The sequence below is a fragment of the Amia ocellicauda genome, chromosome 6 (assembly GCF_036373705.1).
Source record: "Amia ocellicauda isolate fAmiCal2 chromosome 6, fAmiCal2.hap1, whole genome shotgun sequence".
Classification (NCBI taxonomy): Eukaryota; Metazoa; Chordata; class Actinopteri; order Amiiformes; family Amiidae; genus Amia; species Amia ocellicauda.
The window spans coordinates 40537313-40562098 of NC_089855.1; the positions used below are offsets into that span (position 1 = coordinate 40537313).

At 45.5% G+C, this 24786-nt stretch overlaps 2 protein-coding genes across 3 annotated transcripts; both read left to right on the plus strand.

Annotated features, from left to right (window-relative positions):
- Positions 1 to 119: 119 nt before the first annotated feature.
- On the plus strand, positions 120 to 14608 carry tmprss6 (transmembrane serine protease 6). 2 transcript variants are annotated; one of them, XM_066707147.1, is made up of 18 exons: positions 120 to 412; positions 1512 to 1644; positions 2263 to 2405; positions 2893 to 2960; positions 3950 to 4131; positions 5626 to 5667; positions 5835 to 6039; positions 6376 to 6512; positions 6642 to 6754; positions 7973 to 8082; positions 8233 to 8375; positions 9367 to 9468; positions 9940 to 10053; positions 10184 to 10300; positions 10923 to 11091; positions 11310 to 11581; positions 11839 to 11975; positions 12490 to 14608. In XM_066707147.1, exons 1-18 carry the CDS (start codon positions 344 to 346, stop codon positions 12646 to 12648), a joined length of 2415 nt encoding a protein of 804 aa, XP_066563244.1. In that variant the 5' UTR covers positions 120 to 343; the 3' UTR covers positions 12649 to 14608. The 2 variants fall into 2 exon arrangements, with proteins under 2 accessions (XP_066563244.1, XP_066563246.1); XM_066707149.1 differs by having other exon boundaries at positions 120 to 373.
- A 5281-nt stretch (positions 14609 to 19889) lies between these two features.
- Positions 19890 to 23671, plus strand: c1qtnf6b (C1q and TNF related 6b). The gene is made up of 3 exons (XM_066707154.1): positions 19890 to 19983; positions 21352 to 21567; positions 22469 to 23671. The coding sequence occupies exons 2-3, from the start codon at positions 21360 to 21362 to the stop codon at positions 23008 to 23010; spliced, it is 750 nt and encodes a 249-aa protein (XP_066563251.1). The 5' UTR covers positions 19890 to 19983; positions 21352 to 21359; the 3' UTR covers positions 23011 to 23671.
- Positions 23672 to 24786: the final 1115 nt, after the last annotated feature.

The window sequence follows — 24786 nt, forward strand, 5'->3', positions numbered from 1 at the left end:
CATCTCCCTGACAGCCAGTTGAGGATACTGGCAGGCAACACGACATAGGCAGAGAGATATTGATCCGCAGAGACCTTTGAATTTCCAAACAAATGGTGGAGGCATGGACTTTTTAAAGTCTAATAGAGATGTCAAAGTCTGTTATGAGGGCTGACATTTTGTATTTCTGTGTTTATGTATTTATGTATGTATTATTTTGTGGCAGTCCTGGTGGCTCTCTCTGACTCCGTCTTCACACACAAGGAACGACAAATAAAAGGAAAAAAGGCTGTTATTTCTTTGTTTTAGACATCATTCGCATCTTTTCATTTTTTAGTTTTTTCCAGCTGCCCTGGCACTCGGCATGGCTGGAGAAAATGGATTTACTGACTTGGTAGGTGCCGCCAACTCCGCGAAAGAACAACCTAACCACGTACGTTATTATTATTATTATTATTATTATTAGTAGTAGTAGTAGTAGTAGTAGTAGTAGTAGTAGTAGTAGTAGTTAGAAAGAAACCTAACAAGAGAACACACTCGGTACGTAATATTCGACATGTTTATTTAGTACAGCAAAACATAACGTTCTATTATTTATTTATTATATTATGTATTTTTATATTGTGTGTTTAGCGTGTGTGTGTGTGTGTGTGTATGTTTGTGAGTATCATTTCGTTATCCATTGGCAGGCAGTCTCTGAGTTTTAAATATACTAAAAAGTGTACCTCGAATAAAGTGCTTTTAGTCTTTGGCGTACATTAACGCGAGGTTTTGTGTTGACGTAGTTTTTAGGGAGAAAGTGTTAAAACATATAAAAGGCTTGTTGTGTTTTAACACTCCTCGGGATTTGTTCACACAAAGGAAGTTGCCCCTTTTGGTGTTGTTCTGTTTTGCATTTCTTAATTCAGAAAATTTAAAAACTGTTACTGTGTTACAGTTCATATCAGGAAATCAGTCACTTAAAATAAATTAATTGGGCACTAATCTATGGATTTCAAGTCTCAAGTTTTGAGGGAGTGTGCGATTGGCATGCTGACTGCAGGAATGTCCACCAGAGCTAAAGGCAGGTCAAGACCCTGGTGAGGATGAGGAGCTGCAGAGGAGCTTCCCTGAGATGCTTTCTGACAGTTTGTCCAGGTGGCTGGCCGCATTTGGAAGTCCTGGGCTGGTGTGGTGACATGTGGTCTGCGGTTGTGAAGCCGGTTGGACATACTGCCACATTCTATAAAACAATGTTGGAGGCGGCTTATGGTAGAGAAATGAACATTCAATTCTCTGGCAACAGCTCTTGTGGACATTCCTGCAGTCAGCAGCCAATGCTCCCTCAAACCTTGAGACATCTGTGGCCTTGTGTTGTATGTTAAACATGCACATTTTAGAGTGGTCTTTTATTGTCCCCAGCACAAGGTACACATTTGTAATGATCATGCTGTTTAATCAGCTTCTTGATATGCCACACCTGTTCACAAAATTAAGATTTTTGTGCTTATGGAACATTTCTGTAGTCTTTCATCTTTTTATCTCTCATTTAGGCAGGTGAAAATGGACTGGCCCCTCCCCCTCCTTGGACAGGGGCGGGACTTCCCAAGCTCTGCTGGGTGGTTGCACCAATCAGCATTGTCTTGCTGCTGGCTGGGGGTGGGGTCGTGGCCTGGTACTTTCTGGGTAAGCAGTGGGAGCTTGTGCACCTGCCCAGGTCTTAATTAATTGGTTGTACTCAGTACCTCAGGGCACTATGGTCTCTTTCACAAGGGATGGAAATAATTGCATGTTTTTCAAAAAGGAGTTGTGCTGCGTGACTGTACAGTGTGCTCCGGTGTGCCCAGGTCCCCGGGGCATGGCTGTAGGCACAGGTGGCAGCTCTGCCAAGCAACAGAAACTGCCACCATGGCAACCTCTACAAAAGTGGAAATCCCAGCCTGAGGGGATTAAAACTCTGAGCTGAGAACAACAACACAACTAATGCACTGACTGACTGACACTCTGAATGACTGAGTGACTGACACACTGTGTTACAGAGTACAGTGACAGTGTGTCTGTGCTGTGTAACAGAGTACAGTGACAGTGTGTCTGTGCTGTTATAGTGACATTGTGTCTGTGGTGTGTTACAGAGTACAGTGACAGTGTGTCTGTGTTGTTACAGTGACAGTGTGTCTGCGCTGTGTTACAGAGTACATTGACAGTGTGTCTGTGCTGTGTTGCAGTGACAGTGTGTCTGCAGTGTTACAGTGACATTGTGTCTGTGCAGTGTTACAGTGACAGTGTGTCTGCCTTGTGTTACAGAGTACAGGTTGTGGGTCCTGGAACGCCGCGTGTCTCTGCACTACACCTCCAGCCTCTGCATTCTGAACAGGAACTTCTCCCAGGAGCTGACCTCCCAAGGCAGCCCTGCATTCAGAGCCGAGGCCAAAGCCCTGCAGGACACAGTGAGACTGTCCCCTCCCCAGGACGTTGTGCCTCTGCGTGTCTATCTCCCTCTCTGTCTGTGTGTGTTCTGTGTCAGTTTCTGTGTGTTGCGGTGTATGTCTGTCTCCCTCACTCCCTCTCTCTGTGTGTCTCTGTGTCTTTGTCTACCTCTCTCTCTCCCTCTCTCTCTCTCTCTCTCTCTCTGTATCTCTGTCTCCCTCTCTCTGTGTGTCTCAGTGTCTCTCCCTCTCTCTCTCTCTGTCTCCCTCTCTTTTTCTCTGTCTCTCTCTCTCTCTGTCTCTGTGCCTCAGTGTCTCAGTCTCCCTCTCTCTTTGTGTGTCTCAGTCTCCCTCTCTCTCTGTGTGTCTCTGTCCCTCTCTCTCTCTGTCTCAGTGTCCCTCTCTCTGTGTGTCTCTGTGTGTCTCAGTGTCCCTTTCTCTCTGTGTCTGTGTCCCTCACACTCTGTGTCTCTGTGTGTCTCACTTTTGCTCTATCTCTGTGTCTAAGATGCAGCAGCTGGTGCAGTCCTCAGACCTGTCCCGCTACTACAACTCCAGCTCGGTCTTTGCCTTCGGGTGGGTGAGCCCCATTGTCTGTACGCAGCATGAAGAATAGCATCAATCCCCAGTGATAACTATCAATACCCCTTACAGAACAAACACAAATCTGTAACATGGGGTAGAAGAGTGTGCGCCTTATATTTCTGCCCAGTGCCAAAATGCCCCCCTATGTAGTATAAGACACATATACACTGATAAGCCATAACATTATGACCACCTGCCTAATATTGTGTAGGTCCCCCTTTTGCCGTAAAAACAGCCCTGACCTGTCGAGGCATGGACTCCACTAGACCGGCAGTGGACAGGGGTCAGCATGGGCACCCTGATTGGTCTGCGGCTATGCAGCCCCATACGCAACAAACTGTAATGCACTGTGTGTTCTGACACCTTTCTATCAGAACCAGCATTAACTTTTTCAGCAATTTGAGCTACAGTAGATTACTGTTGGATCGGACCACACGGGCCAGCCTTTGCTCCCCACGTGCATCAATGAGTCTTGGCTGCCCATGACCCTGTCGCCGGTTCACCGCTTTTCCTTCCTTGGACCACTTTTGATATGTACGGATCACTGCAGATTGGAAACACCCTACAAGAGCTGCAGTTTTGGAGATGCTCTTACCCAGTTGTCCAGCCATCGCAATTTGGCCCTTGTCATTTCGCTAAGATACTTACGCTTGGCCATTTTTCCTGCTTCTAACACATCAACTTTGAGGACAAAATGTTCACTTGCTGCCTAATATATCCCACCCACTGACAGGTGCCATGATAATGAGATTATCAGTGTTATTCACTTCACCTGTCAGTGGTCATAATGTTATGGCTGATCGGTGTATAGGATGCATTTGAAACAGTTGATATTGTTGCCCTGTTATTGTGTATCCACTGGCAGAGGGAAAAAACACAAGGGTGTTTCTGCCCCCTCTGGAATGAGCGGCCAGTCTGTCCTCTCCTCTTGAGTTGACGGGGGCAGAACCTTTGTGATCACGGGGTGTTTGTTTCCCCAGGGAGGGCAGTGTGGTGGCGTACTTCTCCCTGGTGCTGTCAGTACCGGAGAGCCTCCAGGATAGGGTGACGGATAGCAGGGTGAACGACAGCCTGCACTGTAGCTTGAGTGCAAAGGGCAATGGGGGCAGCGTGGCAAACCTGGGTGGGCACCTGCTGCTCATCGACTCCCTCTTCATCACCGGTGGGTGTCCGGGGTTGGGGGGCAGTAATGCACTGCACTGGGCTGGACTGGACTGGACTGCAGTCTACTGTGCTAGAGTATATTGTGCAGCAGTGTACTAGGCTGGTGTGGAGTGTGCTGGACTAGACATGTTGAATTATTATTTATGTATGTCTGCATTTATTTATTTATGTATTTCTTTAGTTTAATTCTTTCTTTATGTATGTACAGTGCCTACAAATCAAAACCCCCTTGAACTTTTTCACATTTTGTTGTGGCAGTGCCTCAGAGTTTCATGCTTTTAAATTAGTTTTTTTCTACTTATTAAAGTTTTATGTTAAAAAAAAATATATATATATATATATATATATGTTTAAAAAAATAAAATAAAGGGGAACTCCACCGAAAATCCATATTTTCTCAGGTTATTCTATGAGTAGAAACATATTCTGTGGAGTTTGCTTATGTCCAGATCATTCTGTGTACCAGAAATCAGAGATCAAGAAATATGCCGTGATGTCACGTGGGTGCCAACTCTGGAGCTGCTTTGCTGGAAGTCAATGGGGAAATTCAGAAAAGTCATGAAAAGTTTATTTCACCACCCAGAACTGTTTATGATAATAAAATACATGACTGCTGGGTGGTGAAATAAACGTTTTATAACTACAAACTTTCTTTCAGAAAAGCCATTGAACGTGCATACAGTTTTATTTTTTAATGATTTTCGTTACTTTTCTGAATCCCCAGTGACGTCATCGCCTATTTCGTGATCTCTGATTTCTGGTACATAGAATGAGCTGGACATGATAAGCACACTCCACAGAATATGTTTCCACTTATAGAATAACCTGTGAAAATATGGATTTTTGGTGGAGTTCCCCTTTAATACTTGGTAGAAGGACCTTTGGCAGCAATTACAGCTGTGAATAGGTCTCTACCGACTTTGCACACTGAGATTTGGCCACATAAGACCATTCTTCTTCACAAAAATGTGGAGCACTGATGGACAGCAGTCTTCAAGTCATGCTACTACTTTGTCCAGGAGTCCTTCTGAAAGCTCCTTGGTGCTCATGGAGTCTTTGCTCTGTAGGCAGAGGGAACCTACAGGAACTGCTCAAATTATCCTGAAAGCATGTGAATCGCTACAATTTAACACAGGTGTAGGCCACTTAACTTGGTGTGTGTTTGAAAGCGATTGGTTACACCTGAGCTCATTTAGGATTGCTATTACAAGGGGGGTGGACACTTGCTGAGCCAGACTATTTCAGTTTTTAAATTGAATTAATGTTCTACAAATTTCTAGATTTTTTTTTTCACTTGGACATTGTGGGCTAGAATGTGAATATGCATTTCAAAATACATATTTTAATGCATTTTTATTCCAGGCTATAAAGTAACAAAAGGTGAAACGTGAAAGGGGGTGTAGACTTCTATAGGCACTGTATATATTTATGTATTATGTGCATGTATTTATTTATTTATTTATTATGTTTATTTATGCATTTATTTCTGCAGAATGTGACTCCAAAGTTACAGATGTCTTGAAAGCTTCTTTTGGTATGATTTCTCGCCATCGCACAGTCAGTCATTTTGTCAGTCAGTTTGTCAGTCAGTCAATCAGTCAGTCACTCAGTCAGTGTGTCAGTCAGTCAGTCAGTGTATCAGTCACTGTATCAGTCAGTCAGTGTATCAGTCAGACAGTCATATTGCTCCCTCTCCCACAGGCTGTTCCCGGTACATGTCGGTGCGCCCTGGTGAGTTCAGTGAGCTACCAGGCCCTGACCCCCGGCAGGCAGCCTGCCTGTGGCTGCTGCAGGCCCTCCCCGGGCAGCGCGTGGAGCTGCGGTTGCAGTGGGTCCTGCCTGAGTGCCGCGACCGGCTGCTCATCTACGACTCCGGCACTCCCTCCCACACCAGCTTCCTCACCTCGTGAGCACTGGGGGGGGATCGGAGGAAGGGGAGAACAGGGGAGGAAGGGTGGGTGGACAGGGGTGATATGGAAGTGTTGGAAGGGGGAGATATGTGGGGATGGAAGGAAAGGGAGGGGGAGCAAAGAGGAGCTCTTCAGATGTGCTGTTCTACAGTGCTCAAAAGCTGATCCTATCATTTTGTCTCCCCCTCTCTCGTTCCCCCTCCACCACTCTCTCTCCCTTCCCCCCCTCCACCTTCCCTTCCTCTCCCCCCTTTTCACCCTGCCTCTCTCTCTTTGTACCCACCCTCTTCCCCTCTCTATAAACACACTATCCCCCTCTCCCTCTCTCTCAGTCTGTATGGCTGCAGTAGGCAGGAGCCAGTGGTTGTTCTGATGTCCTCGGGGGCGGTGATGTCTGTGGTATGGCGGCAGGGCCAGTACAGCTACTATGACCCCTTCCGGCTGTCTGCCCGGGCCACGCCCCCTCAGGGTATGACACCCAATCACAGGCCTCCATATCATATTATACTGTGTTAAATTCCACACACTGTTCATTCACACACACACACACACACACATATATACTTATCATCCTAGTCTGTGTCCTGGTCCTCCCCAGACTGTTCTGCCAATATCACCCTAAATCCGCAGTCTGGAGTCCAGGGCAGTGTCAGCACCCCCCACTACCCCAGCTACTACCCCCCGGACACCTCCTGTACATGGCGCTTCACTGTGAGTACTGCCATTGATACCCCTCTCTTTCTGACATTCTCTTTATCTCTCTCTCGTTGTCCCTGTCTCTCCCTCTCCCTCTATCTCTCTCCCTCTTTTGTCAAATATATTGTCCGTTTTGGATTTAATTTTAAATGCATTGGACCTTTTTTGTTTGTTTTTTATTTTTACCTTTATAATTGTTTCTTTATTTTGTCCAATGCATTTTCAGTTATTTTCAATGTATTTGACTTTTATTGGTAGCAGTTTTGCTTTAATCACGTTTGTTTTGTTGTTTTGTGCACTTGTTTATTTGAAGTTAAGTATTTTGTTTTCGTTAAATCACACAGATTTTAAAAATGTTAAGTGATTTTAAGAATTGATTTAAAAAAAGTTTTTAATCATAAGTATTAAAAATTGAAATGTTTTTATTTGTAATGTAAAATACTTTAAACAATAAAACAGTATCTCTCTCCCTCTCTCTCTCACTCTCTCTGTCTGTCTTTCTCTTCCCCCTTTTCCCTCTCTCTTTCTGTCTCTCACACTCTCTGTATCCGTCTCACACCCCACCCTCTCAAGTCAGTTCAATTCAAGGTTATTGATTGTCATGCCAGATGCAACATGTTGCTAAAGCATTACATGAGATATAAATAATAAATAAAAACATGAATAATAATAATAATAATAATAATAATAATAATAATATAGGGGAGGAGGATGAATTAATCAATAATACATACATCACAAAAAAGATATATGTATATATACACTACCATTCAAAAGTTTGGGGTCACTTAGAAATGTATAAATAATACACTTGTATAAATAATACATCCTTGTAATTACACTTACATATAACATATTACAAACAGAACAGTAGAAAAACTAGAGAAAAAGTATTTAGAATCATATTAGTGGAGATTTTCTCTTACATGCTGTGCCCCTATGGGCACACCGTCTCTCTCTCTCTCTCTCTCTCTCTCTCTCACCTCCCTTTGCAACAGCAAGTAAGAAGTAAAGATATGTGTTTAAAAATGTCCAATTCAGGATTTCGGAGCAGAGTTATTATTTATTTATTTACTTATTTATGTATTAGCAGATGCTGTTACCCAGGGGTATAAACTTCTCAAAAGCATTAGTTCATACAATCAGACGCAATAGGTGCAGAATACAATATAGGACACGGTCCTAGCAGTGTGTCAGTGTATCAGTCAGTCAGTCAGTGTGTCTGTGCTGCAGGTGCCATCAGTGGGGTATGGGTTGGCGTTGCACTTTGAGGGTTACAAGCTGCAGAGAGCCAGCTACAACCAGGTCTGCACCCAGGGCCAGTGGATGATCCAGAACCGCAGGTGAGACTGGACACAAGCCCTGCTGTGCTGTGCTGTGTCTCTTCAAGACCAGGGCTGGTGACCCTGCTGTACTGTAGTGACTCTTCTTCTGCTATTGTCCCCAAGCACATTGACCCCAGTGTGACCCCTCTCTCCCTCTCTGTGCCCCAGGCTGTGTGGCAACCGCATTCTACAGCCTTATGCAGAGAGAATCAACCTGTTGTCTCCCTCAACAACCATATCCATGACTTCGCAGGTATCCCTCACAGGGCCAGGAGTGAAGGTGCTCTACAGCCTCTACAACAAATCAGACCGTGAGTACGGCCCAGTTCACCCCCCTGACACTCCAATAAGATATTGAGTACCGCACCTCTCGCCCCCTGACACAATAATTAGACCAGGAGTACTGCCTCAGTCAGAGATTTTTTGTTTTCAATCAAAAGCTTCCCAAAACAAGGCAGCATTTTTGCTTGTTTTTGATCCTCTTTGTATAAAAATGTCTCTGTGCATCTGTGTTTCTGTGTGTCTCTATGTTGCTCTGTGTCCTGGCAGATTAAATTCAAGTGCAAGGTATTACATGCAGGTAACAAAAATGTCCACTATAATTACACTATGGGAGGAATAGAACTGGAAGAAGTCATGCATGAGAATGACCCAGAAGTCTCTGAGGCCAAACAGTGGGGGAAACCAATAGAAAAGACAAACAAAATGCTAGGGTATATTGTCAAAAGTGTAGAATTTAGAGCAAGGGAAGTAATGTTAAGACTGTACAATGCACTAGTTAGACCTCATCTGGAATACTGTGTACAGTTCTGGGCTGCACACTTCAAGAAAGATATCGCTGCTCTAGAGGCAGTTCATAGGAGAGCAACCAGACTTATTCAAGGTTTAAAGGGAATGTCCTACTCTGAGAGACTGAGGGAACCTTTTCACCCTGGAACAGAGAAGACTACGTGGGGATTTGATTCAAGTCTTCAAAATCATGAAAGGCATCGACCACAAACCAAAGGAGCTTTTCCAGATCAGCAGGGACACACGGACCCAGGGACACAAATGGAAATTGGGCTTCAATGCATTCAAGACACTTCTTCACACAGAGAGTTGTTACAATCTGGAACAAACTCCCCAGCAATGTGGTTGAAACTGAAAATTTGGGAACATTCAAAAATAGACTGGATAGGATCCTTGGATCACTTCATTATTAATGGACACCAAACGAGCACGATGGGTCGAATGGCCCCCTCTCATTTGTAAACTTTCTTATGTTTTTATGTATCTTTGTGTGTGTCTCTGTGTCTCCCCCAGCCTGTCCCGGCCAGTTCCTGTGTGCAGACAATGGCCTGTGTGTCCCTGCCTGCGATGGCATCGAGGACTGTCCTGAGAATGGCCTGGATGAGAGAAACTGCGGTAGGTCACAGGAGGACACTGTCCTGTGTTACATACACACACTTGCTTACTTTTAGTGTCTATTTCTGCTGTCCCTCCCAGTCAGTCAGCCAGCAATTCCGTGTGTCAGTGAGCCAGTGTTCCAGTCAGGGCATGTGCATATGGCAACTGTGTGTGAACTGCTGTAAATCTGTGAAAGAAAAAATGGTGAACAAACACTTTCACACACACACAAACAGGTGGGGTCAGCAGGGGTGCGAGCCACTGCCCCTTTGGTCCGCAGAGCCCTAAGTTATTCTGATTGTGGCCCCACCAGAGCCTGCTGTATTAATAGCTGTCATTAATTCAGCCACCCCCCCAGCCCCACCAGCATACTGTCTGTATCTCCCTACACCCCTCCCTGGTCAACAATCCATACACCCCCCCCACAAACAAACATGAAGACACACAGTCACAACGGAAATGGAAATGTCTCTGTCTTGTCTTGGCCAGTGTGCTCGGCTCAGTACCAGTGTCCCGAGGACAGCCGTTGTGTGGAATACTACAAGTTGTGCGATGAGCATCCCGACTGCCTAGAGGGCCTGGATGAGGTGAACTGCACCGAGGGTAGGCTGGACACTGTCTCTGAGCTGGACTGTGTGGATCTCTGGCACTGGTCCTGGAGAGAGACAGTAGCTGTAGACCCCTGTGGGAAGTCAATCATTGAGGCTCTGTGCTCTGTCCCTCTTTTGTCCAGGTGTGCAGTGCAGCACCACCACCTACCTGTGCGCGGACGGCACCTGCCTGAAGAAGCCCAACCCTGAGTGCGACTTTGTGTCCGACTGCCCGGACCTGTCCGACGAGAAGCGCTGTGGTGAGGGAGAATTGTGCCCCCATTTTACGAGCCTTGTCTCTGTGGCCCTGGGGTTGTGTTTTTATAAATGCAGTATACTCTCTTTTATCCGCATGCAGTTTATCTGATTTGCGGATTAACCGTGCACCTGAGATTTTTACATAAATGAATAACTCAAAGATTTTTAAGGATGTTTAATAATATTATTTTATTTTTTATTTTTTTATTTCTTGGCAGACGCCCTTATCCAGGGCGACTTACAACATAAATAATAATAATAATAATAATAATAATAATAATAATAAAAGCAGATCAATACATTCTTTACTACAAAGTTTTATTTTGTTCATTAACTTTATCCTTTCTACTCATCATTATAATATTTGTAAGTTGTGGAATATCAACAGGATCTATATATATATTTAAATTAGGCTTTGCATTGTGAGTTTAAAGGCTTACACATAATTTATCTCTATATTTTTGGCAGGAAATTGATATTTTTGGATGATGCACGATTTTAAATTATCCACCGCCATCCGCCCTGTCATTAGTGCAGATATTCGAGAGTCTACTGAATTTAGATAGCTCCCCTGTTTCATTTGAATTATTATTTTATTTCTCTCTTCTCGTTCTGTCTCTCCAGACTGTGGGCTGCAGCATCTCTCCAGCCGTGTGGTGGGTGGGGTCAACTCCTCAGAGGGGGAGTGGCCATGGCAGGCTAGTCTCCGGGTCAAAGGGCGCCACCTGTGTGGGGGAACGTTGATCTCCAACCAGTGGGTTGTCTCCGCGGCACACTGTTTCCAGGATGACAGGTGACGAACAGAAGCCTTCCTCTCTCTGTCTGTCCCTCTCTCGCACTCTTGTTCTCTGTGTATGTCATGCTCTTTCTCTCTACCACTCTCTCTCACTCACCTTCCTCTTTCCTCTCCTCCACACTCTCCCCTCCCTCTTTCCTCCCCACCACCCCTCCCTCTGTCCCCTCCTCTCTACCCTTGCACCTCCCTCTGACACAATCCCCCTGCCCCTGCAGTCTGTCCTCCCCATCCCAGTGGACAGTGTACCTGGGGTCGGTGTCTCTGAGCCAGGGGGGCCCAGGCCAGGCCTCCTATGCAGTGCAGGAGATCCGGACGCACCGTTACTATGACGACGAGACCCACGACTACGACCTGGCGCTGCTCAGGCTGGACCGGGCTGTGGCCCCCCCCACTGCCGCCCGGCCCGCCTGCCTGCCACCCCCTTCTCACCACCTGGAGCCCGGCTTGCTTTGCTGGGTCACCGGCTGGGGAGCTCAGAAGGAAGGAGGTGAGAAAAGGGTAGAGAGATGGGGACAGAAAGTCGGGGGAAGTCCACACTATAGTCAGTCTGGGCTCTATACTAAACTATACTACACCATGCTAACCTATAGTATACTATACTGAACTATAGTAACCTATACTGTACTATACTATACTGTAGTTTACTGTCCTGTCCTATACTACACTATGCTATACTATACTGTACTGTACTGTACTACACAACACTATGCGATAGCGCTTTTCTGGCTGTGTTGCTGCTCTCAGGGCCGAATAGTAATGTGCTTCAGAAGGTGGATGTGAGGCTCATCAGTCAGGACATCTGCAGCCATTCCTACAGCTACAGGATATCTCCCAGGATGATTTGCGCCGGCTACCCTGATGGCAAGAAGGATGCCTGCCAGGTGAGAGGGAGAGACAGTGAGAGTGAGAGAGAGAGAGAGAGAGAGAGAGAGAGAGAGAAATTTGAACAATGCCTTAATTTAATACAAAATGAGAACATTCAAACATTAAAAAATGGAAAAATCAACAACAAAACAGAAAATAACCCTCACCCCATCCTGCCCCACTCCCCCTACAAACCATACCCTCTGTCCATTATAACAGAAAACCACAGCTCCCAGTCAGGGAGTGCACAGCCGCCCTCCCGCCCGAAACACCCGACCACTTCTCCTGCCACCAACACACACAGCTCTAGCAGGTTCCTCTGAGGCAAACCTTACCCCATGGTGCTGTGTTAATTTGTCTAGATCTGAAAGTAGGGGATTGTCCTTGCCTAAGGCAGCCATAGATGCCCAATACAAAACTGAGACTGACAGAGACAGATGGTATAGGAAAGCACTGTACCATGCATTACTGTATTATTCTCCTAATTCATTCCACTTTGTGTGTGTGTTTGTTCTGTGTGTGTGTTTGCAGGGCGACTCTGGGGGTCCTCTGGTTTGCAGGGAGCCCTCTGGCCGCTGGTTCCTGGCAGGGGTGGTGAGCTGGGGTGTGGGCTGCGGACGGCCCCACTACTACGGTGTCTACACCCGCATCACCAAGATGGTCGCCTGGATCCGAGAGATGGCCTTCTGATTAGCGCACTCCCCTTGGCCCCTCCGCCCACCACCCTTTAGAGGGGAGAGAAAGAGGATGGGGTCTGAGAGAGAGAAGGGGAGAGAGAGAGGGAAATTGAGACAGAGGGAGGAGAGAGGGGGGGCGAGGGGCATAGAAGGAAGGCAGTGAGGAGGAGGTGGAGGATACAGAGAGGAGTTTTGGAGAGGGTGAGAGAGAAGAATTGGAGAGGGTGGGAGGAGGTGGTCACAAGTACCCTTTTTCCACTGGCTTATCTGACCTGCGCCAGAACCAGGATGGCACTGCTTGGCATGTTACCCACTGGCAATTTAGTTTAGCTGACCCGGAACCAGAATTTTCGGCCATGCTCCTTACCTAGTGCTGCCCGGGGCCGAGCCAGGCTGGGGTGAGATGTTAACTGAACTTGTCATCACGTAACGTCAGTCTACCCTATTACTAGGTTTAAATACATTACAAATACTCCACAAGTACTTAACACACTACTACTGTTATTTAAATACTGGTAAAAAAAAATAGGATTGATATACACAAAGAGTTTAAATAAAATAATTTATAACATATCGTTTCTTCATCTATAAGTTAGGTCTTTAACTTCTAACGTCCGATAACTTTTTGTAACTTGTTCTCTGGCCTCTCTCGATATCTATGTCTATGATAGCTTTTAAATTAAAAATTAAACCATGGTAACAAGGATTATTCCAAATACAGCTTTTGAAATAAGTGAGTTTATAAATTGTATAGCCTTCACCTTTTTTCCCTTAAATTTTTTACAACTGAGTAGATTTCTCACAAGTTGTAAATTGTTAGGTACTTCTTGCCTTTTTTTGTATTTGGCATGTTGTTGGTTAGACAAGTTTTTATTAGATTCTTCAAACAAAATTATTTGTACAAGTAAACTAATAATAGAAGTCAAATCTTCCTACGAGGGAAAGATCAGAATATTTAATTGTACTGAAATGTCATTGTATCGTAATAGTAGCATTACTCGTGTTACTATTGACAATGGGCTAGGACTTGGACATATTTACATATTTTCCTTATTGTGAGATTCAACCTGTATTTTATTTTACATCGCCAAAAGCGCTTAATGTAGACCAGTTTGTTTTCACTTCCATTTAGTAAAAAATTAAAAAAATGTAAATGACAAGAACAACCACACTCTCAAGATCCTCCATTGTTGTCATCTGAAAAACCTGACTATCTTTCAATGTCATGCACACAACTCTCGACGTCCATAGCGTGTGACGTCATTTACCTCGGTTTGGATATTGCAGTGGAAAAACACCCAACCCATGCCAGGCCAACTCGGCTTGATTCCGGCTTGATTCCGGATTGGTCCCACTTGGGTCGGATGTGCCAGTGGAAAAGGGGCAAAGGTCACATTCAGGTTGACTTTATCAGCAACAGCACAGGGACACTCACAGAAACGGAACCAATAATTCCATCATGTATTCAAGTCAGTGTGTTTCTGTCACAGCCCCAGCCGGTACATGGCGCTCTGGCGATGTTGTGTGAAGGTTGCAGTTTGGTTGTGTTTCAGTTCTGACAGAGACAGTGGGAGAGAAATGTAGCCAACAGGTCTGACCCAGAGCGAGTTGTGTTCTCTGTCTGTGGCACAATAATGTTGTCTGCACATCTCAGATGGCCCTCTCTGGAACCATACACATAGGGCACAACTGTATAATTTCACAGGCACATATACAGTATGTACAGCTTTTTGTTCTGTTGTGATTTTACCATTTGTGACTGTCTTTTTCTTTTCAGTGTAGTTTTCTATGTCAATGTATAATGTCATTTTGGGAATGTATTGACAACATCCACTGTACTGTAATATAGTGGACCCTTCTGCAGTGGACTGGATTGTAGTGGACTCTATTTTTCTGGATTGGACTCTTGTGTACTGTTCTAAGCTGCATTGTACTGGAGTGGATTACCAAAATAAATCCTGCAATACTAATAACTACAGCCTTATTTTCTGTTCAGACACATTGAACGACAGAGAGAGAGAGAGAGAGAGAGGGGGGGGGGGGGGCTGGAGGGCCGGCCTCTACAGAGGAGAGTGTGTAGCACAGTGTGTCAAGGACCTGGCAAGACTCAGTGTTATCAGGGCCCCCAGATCGTCTGTCTCCGATGAGCAAACAAGTTCTGTTTACCAGTGGAGCTCACTGACTGACTGACTGACTGACTAAGAGTGAGCTCTGCTACTGGATTGCAATGGAACTGCTGCCCCCTTGTGGGCTTAGAATTGCTAATTCCCTGTGTTGTTGCAGCTATGATATGCTGTGATATTGTGCGGGGCTGGGCTGTATCTCAGTAATACAGTACTGTCAAGTCATTGGGCCCTTTCCCAACCGCGCCAGCCTCCACACAGCTAGGCATTTCTGATAGAGCAGGCCATTACACAGGGAGAGAGAGAGAGTGCGAGAGGGAAGGAGAGAGAGTGGGAGGGAGAGGGAGGGTGGTTTAAAGAGGTTTGGTAATACATGTTAGCAACCCCAGGTGCTGAATGACTGGCCTCTCAAGCAGACCCACAAGCTGCCCTAACATGTCTGACAATCACATTCTCACACTCACGCAGAGACAGACACACACTGACACAAGGAGAGAAAAACACACACACACACCTGCCAAGTTTCAATAAGGAAACTGTCTGGAAAGACAGACACAGACACACAAACACACAGGGGTGTGTCTGTGGTTCAACTCAGGGGAAGGGATTGCTGAAAAACAATAATTTTCAGTTCTGGAAGCCTGACAAAATATGCAGGCAAGTAACATAAAACAAACACACACTGTCTTTCATGTATCCCCCCAGCATTAATTTAAGTGGGCTTATATACTACACTGCGCTGAACTACACCCCATAAAATACATTGGGACCAGCATTCTACAGGTAGCTATGAGTGCCACCAGGCTGTAGCCAGGTCCTGTCATTGATACTGCACTGTCCTGTACTGCACATTGCACTGCTCTGTACTGTGCTATTCTAGTGACCAGCTACTAGATAACTGTTGGTTATTTCAATAAAGTGGTAGGCAAGAAAGTGCATTAAGACTGGGCTTTAGACAAAACTGCAGTCAGTGGATGTTAGTATAAATTCACTGACAGTGACCTGGTGAGAAGCCAATCGCTAGGCGGTGTGTCTAACCTACGCCAATGAGGGTGTACTTCGAGGGTCCAGACCGCCGCCCACAACTGGGACGTAAGCCAATCAGCGCTCGCAGGAACGCTCTATAAAGATATGGTGCTCTGCTTTGAACCGCAGGCTCCGTCTGTGTTGGAATCATTCACCTCAATAGCTCCTCAGTCTGCGCTAAAGACTCCCCACACTACCAAGACAGCAGATAACTGTCTCCCCGCATCCCCACCAGAGACCATGCGAGACCCTCATCGAAGAGCCGCCAAATAGGAATATTTAAGTAACTGAGAAGCTTAATTTGCTCTATGATCTTTCGGATCTGCGTTTGAAACACCGCAGGCAGGAGGCTGGCATCACCGGACCGTCGCTCCTCTGCTCCCGGACACGCTCCTTGAGTCTCTGCCTGCATCCTTATCAGCTGCTGACTAGGGTGGACGACCTGATAACTATCTGAATATTTGTTATATATGAACACAATAAATATTGCGTTGTAAGTGTTGTTGTTATATAACAGCACATTGCTTAATTTATTTTTGCATAATCTAACATTTGAACCTAACTAGCATAGATGTATATCGGTGTATAATCAAGAGATCTTCATCATTAGATATTTGAGAGCAAGTTAATAAAATAGCAGATTGATATCAACCAAAACAATACATTAAAAAAATATATTGCTATACCTGTTGGTGGCATCGTGAGCATCTCTCCAGAACCGGTACTTGAGACTGATAAAATGAACTTTGAGATAACTAAACCATACTAACATGAAGTTAGGTTTGTAGTAACAATATTGAATATTACGAGTATAATGAATTACTGTAATTACAAGGGTGTATTATACTTGTGTGACTGTGCATCTAAACCTTTTTTGTTTTCCTGTTTATTTCCCCCTGCTATTTTAGTATTATTCCTGTTTAAATTCATCATTTGAGAGGGGAGAGAGGGGGAGAGACAGAGGGAGAAGGACAGACATGGAGGGAGGGAGTAATCAGCAGACCATTACCATATACCTCCAATGTGTTGCTAATTGATTTTTTTTTGCTGACGTTGGATGTTTCTCTATCTCTCTCTCTCTCTTTCTCTCTCTCTCTCTCTCTCTCTCTCTCTCTCTCTCTCTCTCTTGCCCTCCCCCTCCCTCTCTCCATTTAGAGACACAGAGTGAAAGACTAAAAGAGAGATTGAGAAATATAGGTAGAAACCCCTGAGGGCGAGGGAGACTTAGAACGATCCATCCAGAGAGTGAGAGAGAGACAGAGGGTGGGCAGAGACTGAGATAAAGCGGGGAAGAGAGAGGGTTAGAGACATAGTGAGAAAGAAGAAGAAAAAGAAGGAGGAGAGAGGCACACAAAGACAGTGAGTGAGAGAGGTAAAGAAGAGAGAGGTGGAGAAAGGGAGAGAGAAATTCTATAGCCCCACTGCTTCTGACTCAACTCTGTAGAATTGGGACCGTCTGCACAGCTCTGCTCTGCTCTGCTCTGCTCTGCTCTGCTCTGCTCTGCTCTGCGCAGCCCTTACATATTCATCTGGTCCCAGGCTGTGACCCTGGGGGCACTAATTGGATCCAGATGCTTGAACACGTATGCAGAGTAGGATCTGCACCACTCCCTCTCTCTCTCTCTCTCTCTCTCTCTCTCTCTCTCTCTCTCTCTCTCTCTCTCTCTCTCTCTCCCTCCCTCCTCAGCAGCAGATGTATATTAAATCTGCATTTTCAATATACCAATAGAGGGGGCCAATCTGAGCTATACTGACCTACTCTGAGAACGATGAGCAAACAGAGTCAGGGTGGCATGGTGTATTATTGATCATGTATAGGGGTAGTGATAATGATAGTAATAATAATGATCATAATAATAAACATCATCATCATCATCATCATAATACCCGTGCTGACAATTTGCAAGAGAGGGAGGGGAAGAGAGGAAGAGAATAAGAGAAGAGGGGAAGGGGAGTGGAAGAGGGGCAGAAGGAGAGGCAGATGGATTATACACTGTCTGTACACAACAACACAGGTGATTGACATGGGTCAGAGACACTAAACTTCATTCTCCTTTGCTCTGCCTCTCATCCTCCATCCCTCAATGTATATTTCTCTCCCTTTCTCTCCCTGTCCCTTCTTGCCCTCTCTCTGTCTCTCTTAGTGTGTATTGGCTGCCCTCCAGCTGTTGCTCCCCCACATCTGGATCTGCTGAGCTCAGATTAATGGCCAGATGTGCATCAATCCATACTGTGGCTACATTATTGGACATTATTATAAGTAGTAATATCATTATCATTAATAGTACTGAAACTTTAGACAGCAGGAACAGAGACTGGTTTGGTTGCTGAATTTAGCAGGGAAGAAGTTATTTCCCGCTTCTCCCCCACCCTCCCTTCTCTCTCTTTCTTTCTTTCTCCCTCTCTTTCTTTCTCTCTCTCTCTGTGTCCCATGGCAATGAGGTTCGGGTTACAGTTTTAGACACAAATGCTGTCCTGTACTGACAGACACACTGACTGACTGACACACTGACTGACTGACTGAACCTGTAACCTGGGGGAGGCGTTCTGCAGTATCCTCAAAGCCCGGATTCTGACCTTACTGAGCACAGTGTCCTGCACAGCCTCATAAAAAAACGAACAGAAAAGGGAAATGTTTTTGCTTGTTTTATTGACTTTAAAAAAACATTTGATTATTTTTGGCACAAAGGACTGAAAAAATGCAGTATCAAAATTGGCAACATACGAACTGAATTCTTCATTCTGAGGCGTGGCGTGAGACAGGGCTACAGTCCGAGTCCAGCACTGTTCAATGTTTACATTAATGAAATAGCAGTGCTGTTGGAGCAGTCTGCAGCCCCTGGCCTCACTCTCCACGTCACTGAGCCCAAGTTCTTGCTCTACACAGATGACCGGGTGCTGCTGTCACCCACAGAACGGGGCTGCAGCAGAACCTCGTGCTGCTAGGGCAGTACTGTCAGACCCGGGCCCTGGCAGTAAATATGAAGAAAACTTAAATCATGGTCTTTCAGAAAAAGGCTAGATGTCAGGAAGACAGATATAGCTTCACTCTATGAAACACTGCCCTGGAACACAGCACACACTACACTCACACACTACACTCATCTCAGTCTGACCATCAGTGTGCCATGGGGCTTCACCCTGGAGGGAATTAATTTAAAGGAAAAGCCAGAAGGGCCTTCTATGCCATCAAAAGGAGACTAATATCTCCCAGGACTCATTGCAGTACAAGACCCTGAAAACCCAAGAGCTCAACCCAGATAAAAGTCCACTCCATCAGCTGGCCCTACAACACTACTGACCAGCTTCAGACCAGCACTGGTCACAGATCAGAGTCAACCACATTAGTCCCCCCTATAGACCCCCCACCCCCCACCCCCATTTTATTCTTGTTTCTATGTTTCATTTTTACCTGATTTGGAAATGCTTTCGCAATACATCATATATGGCATGCAACTGAGTTGAGAGAGAGAAAGAGTAAGAGCAAAATGGGGAAGGAAAGGTTGAACTTCCTAGCTCTGACCCACAGAAACTGAGAGGGAGAGAAGGAGGGAGAGAAAGGAACAGTGGGAGGGGGAGAAGGGGGGAGCATTTAACTGAGAATGAACAGATATAAATGGACTTCCTCACTTGTGCCTGGGAGACGGGATGAGGGGAGGAGAAAGAGAGAGAGAGAGAGAGAGAGAGAGAGAGAGAGAGAGAGAGAGAGAGAGGGGCGGGGGCAGGCAGGCAGGGAAGGTTGGAGAAAGAGATTGTGTGCAGTTAGAAACATGGACATCAAGAAGTGGGAGTAAAGTTTAACACACAGTTGTCTCTCTGGGGCTGAATCAGTGTCTCCTCAGTGGACTGACAGCTCCCCTGACACACCAGTAGAGTGTAATGGACAGTGTTTATTACACTACAGCAATGGCAGCATCACACTGTCTCTAAAGGGGCTTGAATGGGATCTGAATGTGAATGGGGTTGAGAGAGAGAGAGAGAGAGAGAGAGAGAGAGAGAGAGAGGAGGGATGAAATAAGGTAGAGGGAGAAAAGGACAGAAAGGGAAGGGGGAAGGAGAGGGACGGGGGTAGGCAATACCACAATTAGACAGGGGAAAGAGGGAACTAGAAAGAGAGGGGGTGGGGGGGAGGAGGGAAAGGCACTCCCGTTCTGCCAGCTGTCAAGACACGACAGCAATTGTAGGGAAGCTGCGAAGAGGTGAGTTATCGAGCCGCCGATTCTAAGAAATTTTACTTTAATCTCTGCAGTAGAACGAAATGTGTGCAAGAAGAAGAAGGAGAAGAATAGAATGACACTGAGAAATTGAAGCCAGGAGCGTTGTCTAAAAAACATTTAATTGAATTTGGTATAATTTAAGTGGTTTGAATGCGTCGAGTTTTGCAGACGCTTGCAGATGCGCCCGTAGCTCCGCGGTCTGGAATAACGAGAAGGACGCGACGCTATTCGAGGCTGCGGTGGCTTCAGGACAAATAGGGGAAACTCCAGACGGGTTTTGAATTTGATTGCCACTTGTTATGGGGATGTAGTGTCACTCACGATGTGACATCCGAGTGTGCGTGTGTGTTTGTCTATGTACGTTTTTATCTATGTAAGTTTTGTGTTTGTCTTATAAACTATAGTGTACTGATTCAATCGGATATCCCCTTGTATGCATGCATGCATGCATGTATGTATGTATGTATGTATGTATGTAGGCCTATGTGTATGTATTGTTGTGCGTATGCATGTATGTGTTGATTTGTTTTGAGTTTATAAACCAGGGTTGGGCGTCGAAAATATGTAAAATAGTTAAAACACACTTACACATGTGCATATTTAATATATAATTTACTATAATTTGTTATTATATAAGTATCAGTTTAAAGCGTTAAAACAAATATAAGTGAATATCTTAGTAGTAGTAGTAGTAGTAGTAGTAGTAGTAGTAGTAGAAGTAGTTGTATTTGTCGCAACAACACGGGTAAAAGTCTTAAAATACCAAATATAACATAATGTTATTATTATTATTATTATTATTATTATTATTATTATTATTATTATTATTTAGTAGTAGTTATAGAAGCTGCATTCATAGAAGCCGGTGACTGATACAATCAAATGTCCTTTAACAGCTGTAACGTGTGGCCCACATTGAAGTCCAGCATTTCCGAGTTGTGTGTCTGTGTGTGTGTGTGTGTGTGTGTGTGTGTTTTGAATGCGTGCTTTCCCTGTTAAGCTTGACCGATCTATTCAACAAGGTAATCGCCAGGACATTTGCCACGCCCCCGGCTATTATTGATTTTTTTTTTTTTTTGGCTGGCGACTTACAGGAGCAATACAAAAGTGATAGTATAACTGGTGTAGTGATCAATAGATAGACTAACAATGCCAGACACGGTGGTTTTAGCTCACATTCCAGAGGTGTGTTGAGAGCCGGTCTGACCCCAGTCACACACACACACACACACACACACACAAATACACACATACACACACATACTCTCTGTTCCTAGTCAGCGTGGTTCTGGGAGTTGTGTACACTAGTGTATCACACAGCAAAATCGTTCCTCCTCTCTCCTCCCCCAGGTGCTGCCATGCTGACAGTCTCTCTGCCCCTCCTCCTGCTCCTCCCCCAGCTGACCAGGGCCCCGCCCCCCACAGAGTCCCCACCCCTCCCCTCTCCCCCCACTGGTTGCAGGCGCTGCTGCGACCCCTTGGAAACTCCAGAGAGCTCCGCCCCTAGGACCACCCCCTACCTGCTCCCCGAGGTCAGGCCCTACATCAACATCACCATTCTCAAAGGTACCTCACACTGCACAGTATAGCACTGCCTGGTATACAATAGTGTGCTAGAGTTGTGGATAGTTCAGTATAGTATAACATGATATAGGATAGTATAGTATAGTATGGTATGGTATGGTATGGTATGGCATTCTCCAAGGCACCTCTCCCTAAATATATGGCTGTATATAAATTCAAAATTGAATATGAAAATCATTCATTGCAAAAGACTGTACTGAACACATGTCCGGTTCTGAGAGCTCACTGCGCAGCTGGAGCGGCTCCATTTCCAAAAGTACAGCTCCAGCTATGGCAGTGGTGTAATGCCCCCCCCACCCTACTGCGGCCACACTCCCACCCCCCCAAGCCTGACTGACAGCACTAACAGTTGCGGCCTGTACATCCACTCTCGTAATTTATACATTAAGCACTGTCGCTCAGTCTTCTCTTTGTTGTGTTAATTCTCTGTCTGTGTCTCAGTGTCTCAGCCTGTGCGGAGACAGGGAGACGAGAGAGAGACAGGGAGAGTGTGTGGGGGCTTAACTGGACTGGAGATTGGGATGGATTGGGGTTGAACATCACTTGTATTCTGCAACCCACCATCCATTCACCTCTATCCCTCTCTCTCCCCCTCTCTCTCTGTGTGTGTCTCTGCATCTGTCTGTGTGTGTGTGTGTATCTGTCTCTGTGTCTGTGTGCGTGTGCGTGTGCCTCTATGTCTCTGTCTCTGTCTGTGCGTGCGCTTCTGTGTCTGTGCGTGTGCCTCTGCGTCTCTGTTTGTGTGTCTCTGTGTGCATCTGTGTGTGTGCCTCTGTGTCTGTGTGTGTGTGTCTCTGTGTGTGTGTCTCTGTGGCTGTGTGCGTGTGTCTGTGTCTCTGTGCCTCTGTGTCTGTGTGCCTCTTTCTTCATTCCGGCCCCCCAGGCGACAAGGGTGACAAGGGCGACCGAGGGTCAGCGGGCAAGACGGGCCGGGAGGGGCTGCCAGGGGGGCTGGGCCCAGCAGGGGCGAAGGGCAGCAAGGGGCAGGCAGGCGCCCCGGGGGACCCCTGCAAAGTGGAGCGGGCAGCCTTCTCGGTGGGCCGGCGTAAGGCCCTGCACAGTCTGGACTACTACCAGGCCCTGGTCTTTGACACAGTCTTCGTCAACCTGCACGAGCACTTCAGCATGTTCCGTGGGCGCTTCCACTGCCAGCTACCCGGGGTCTACCTCTTCAATGTCAACGTGCACACCTGGAACTTCAAAGAGACCTACCTGCACGTCATGCACAATGAGCGTGAGACAGCCATCCTGTATGCCCAGCCCAGCGAGCGCAGCATCATGCAGAGCCAGAGCATCCTGCTGCAACTGGCCCGGGGCGACGAGGCCTGGGTGCGGCTGTACAAGCGGGAGCGTGACAACGCCGTGTACAGCGACCAGCTGGATGTCTACATCACCTTCAACGGCTACCTGGTGGTGCCCGACTGAGGCCTCAATCCCTCTATCCCCTCTGTTCCTCCCCAGTTCTCTCTCTCTCTTAACTCAATTCATTTAAAGGTGCTTTATTGGCATGTCATGGATAATGTATTGCCAATGCGCTACAAAAGGAGATACAATTTATAAATAGAAACAATAATAATAATAATAATAATAATAATAATAATAATAATAATAATAATATAGCTGGGGTGTATAAATACATAATAAATACATTATGCATAAATAATACATTACAAAAAAACTTAAATAATTATCTCTCCCACTCAACCCCTCTTCACTCTCTCTTTCTCTTTCCACCTCCCAATCTATAACACACACACTCACACTGTTACACACTCAACTAGGAGATCCAGTCACAGCCTTTACTCACACCACATTCCAGAGATGTGCTAATTTAATAATTTTTATTCATAATAAATAAATAGTAGGGATAATACATATGGATAAGAATCTCAGATATTTGGTGCTTCAATGTCTTGACCTACAATATGGTGCTAAAATCCCATTGGCTGATCTTACGTTTTATTTTGTTTTTCTACTGTGATGAATGTGCAATTTTTAATACATATGTTAATGCTGTAAATAAACATAGCATTCATTTCACATTTGTATTTCTGAATATATGGCGATTAAACAAAGAATGTCTGTGTGAATGTCTATGAGTGTGTATGTACTGTGCTGTACACCCCCTAGTAACTGCACTGTCTATAGACACTGTACACCCCATAGTATATACACCGATCAGCCATAACATTATGACCACTGACAGGTGAAGTGAATAACACTGATAATCTCATTATCATGGCACCTGTCAGTGGGTGGGATATATCAGGCAGCAAGTGAACATTTTGTCCTCAAAGTTGATGTGTTAGAAGCAGGAAAAATGGCCAAGCGTAAGGATCTGAGTGACTTTGACAAGGGCCAAATTGTGATGGCTAGACGACTGGGTCAGAGCATCTCCAAAACTGCAGCTCTTGTGGCGTGTTCCCGGTCTGCAGTGGTCATTACCTATCAAAAGTGGTCGAAGGAAGGAAAAGCGGTGAACCAGTGACAGGGTCATGGGCGGCCAAGGCTCATTGATGCACGTGGGGAGCGAAGGCTGGCCCGTGTGGTCCGATCCAACAGAGGATTGCTGAAAAAGTTAATGCTGGTTCTGATAGAAGGGTGTCAGAACACACAGTGCATCGCAGTTTGTTGCGTATGGGGCTGCGTAGCCGCAGACCGTTCAGGTTCAGGGCGACCTACACAATATTAGGCAGGTGGTCATAATGTTATGGCTGATCAGTGTATACTCAGGAATCAGGGTGTTGTGTTATTGGTAATTATTTTTGTGGGGAAATACTGTTCAGCTGACCCCCAGAGTTCATCATTTCTGCATTACATGGAGCGCAAATCTGCTTCATCCTGGGCCATCTGTCCTTGCTCTAATCCCCCCGTGTGTCTGCCTGTCTCTCTCTGTCTCTGCCTGTCTGTCACTGTCTGTTTCTCTCTCTCTTTCTGTCTCTGCCTGTCTGTATCTGCCTCTCACTCTCTCTGCTTTTCTGTTTCTTTCTGCCTGTCTCTCACTCTTTGCCTCACACTTGCACACACATATACAAATACTCACACTCTTATTACATGCATTCCTCAGCCTTAGTGGTTAAACCCACTGAGGTTTTATCATAAACAAAAAAAAAAAAATACAATTACTGCAGAGAGAGAGAGAGAGAGAGAGAGAGCTTGGTTTGACTTTTTTATTGCCAGCTTTTAGTGGTGTATAAATAA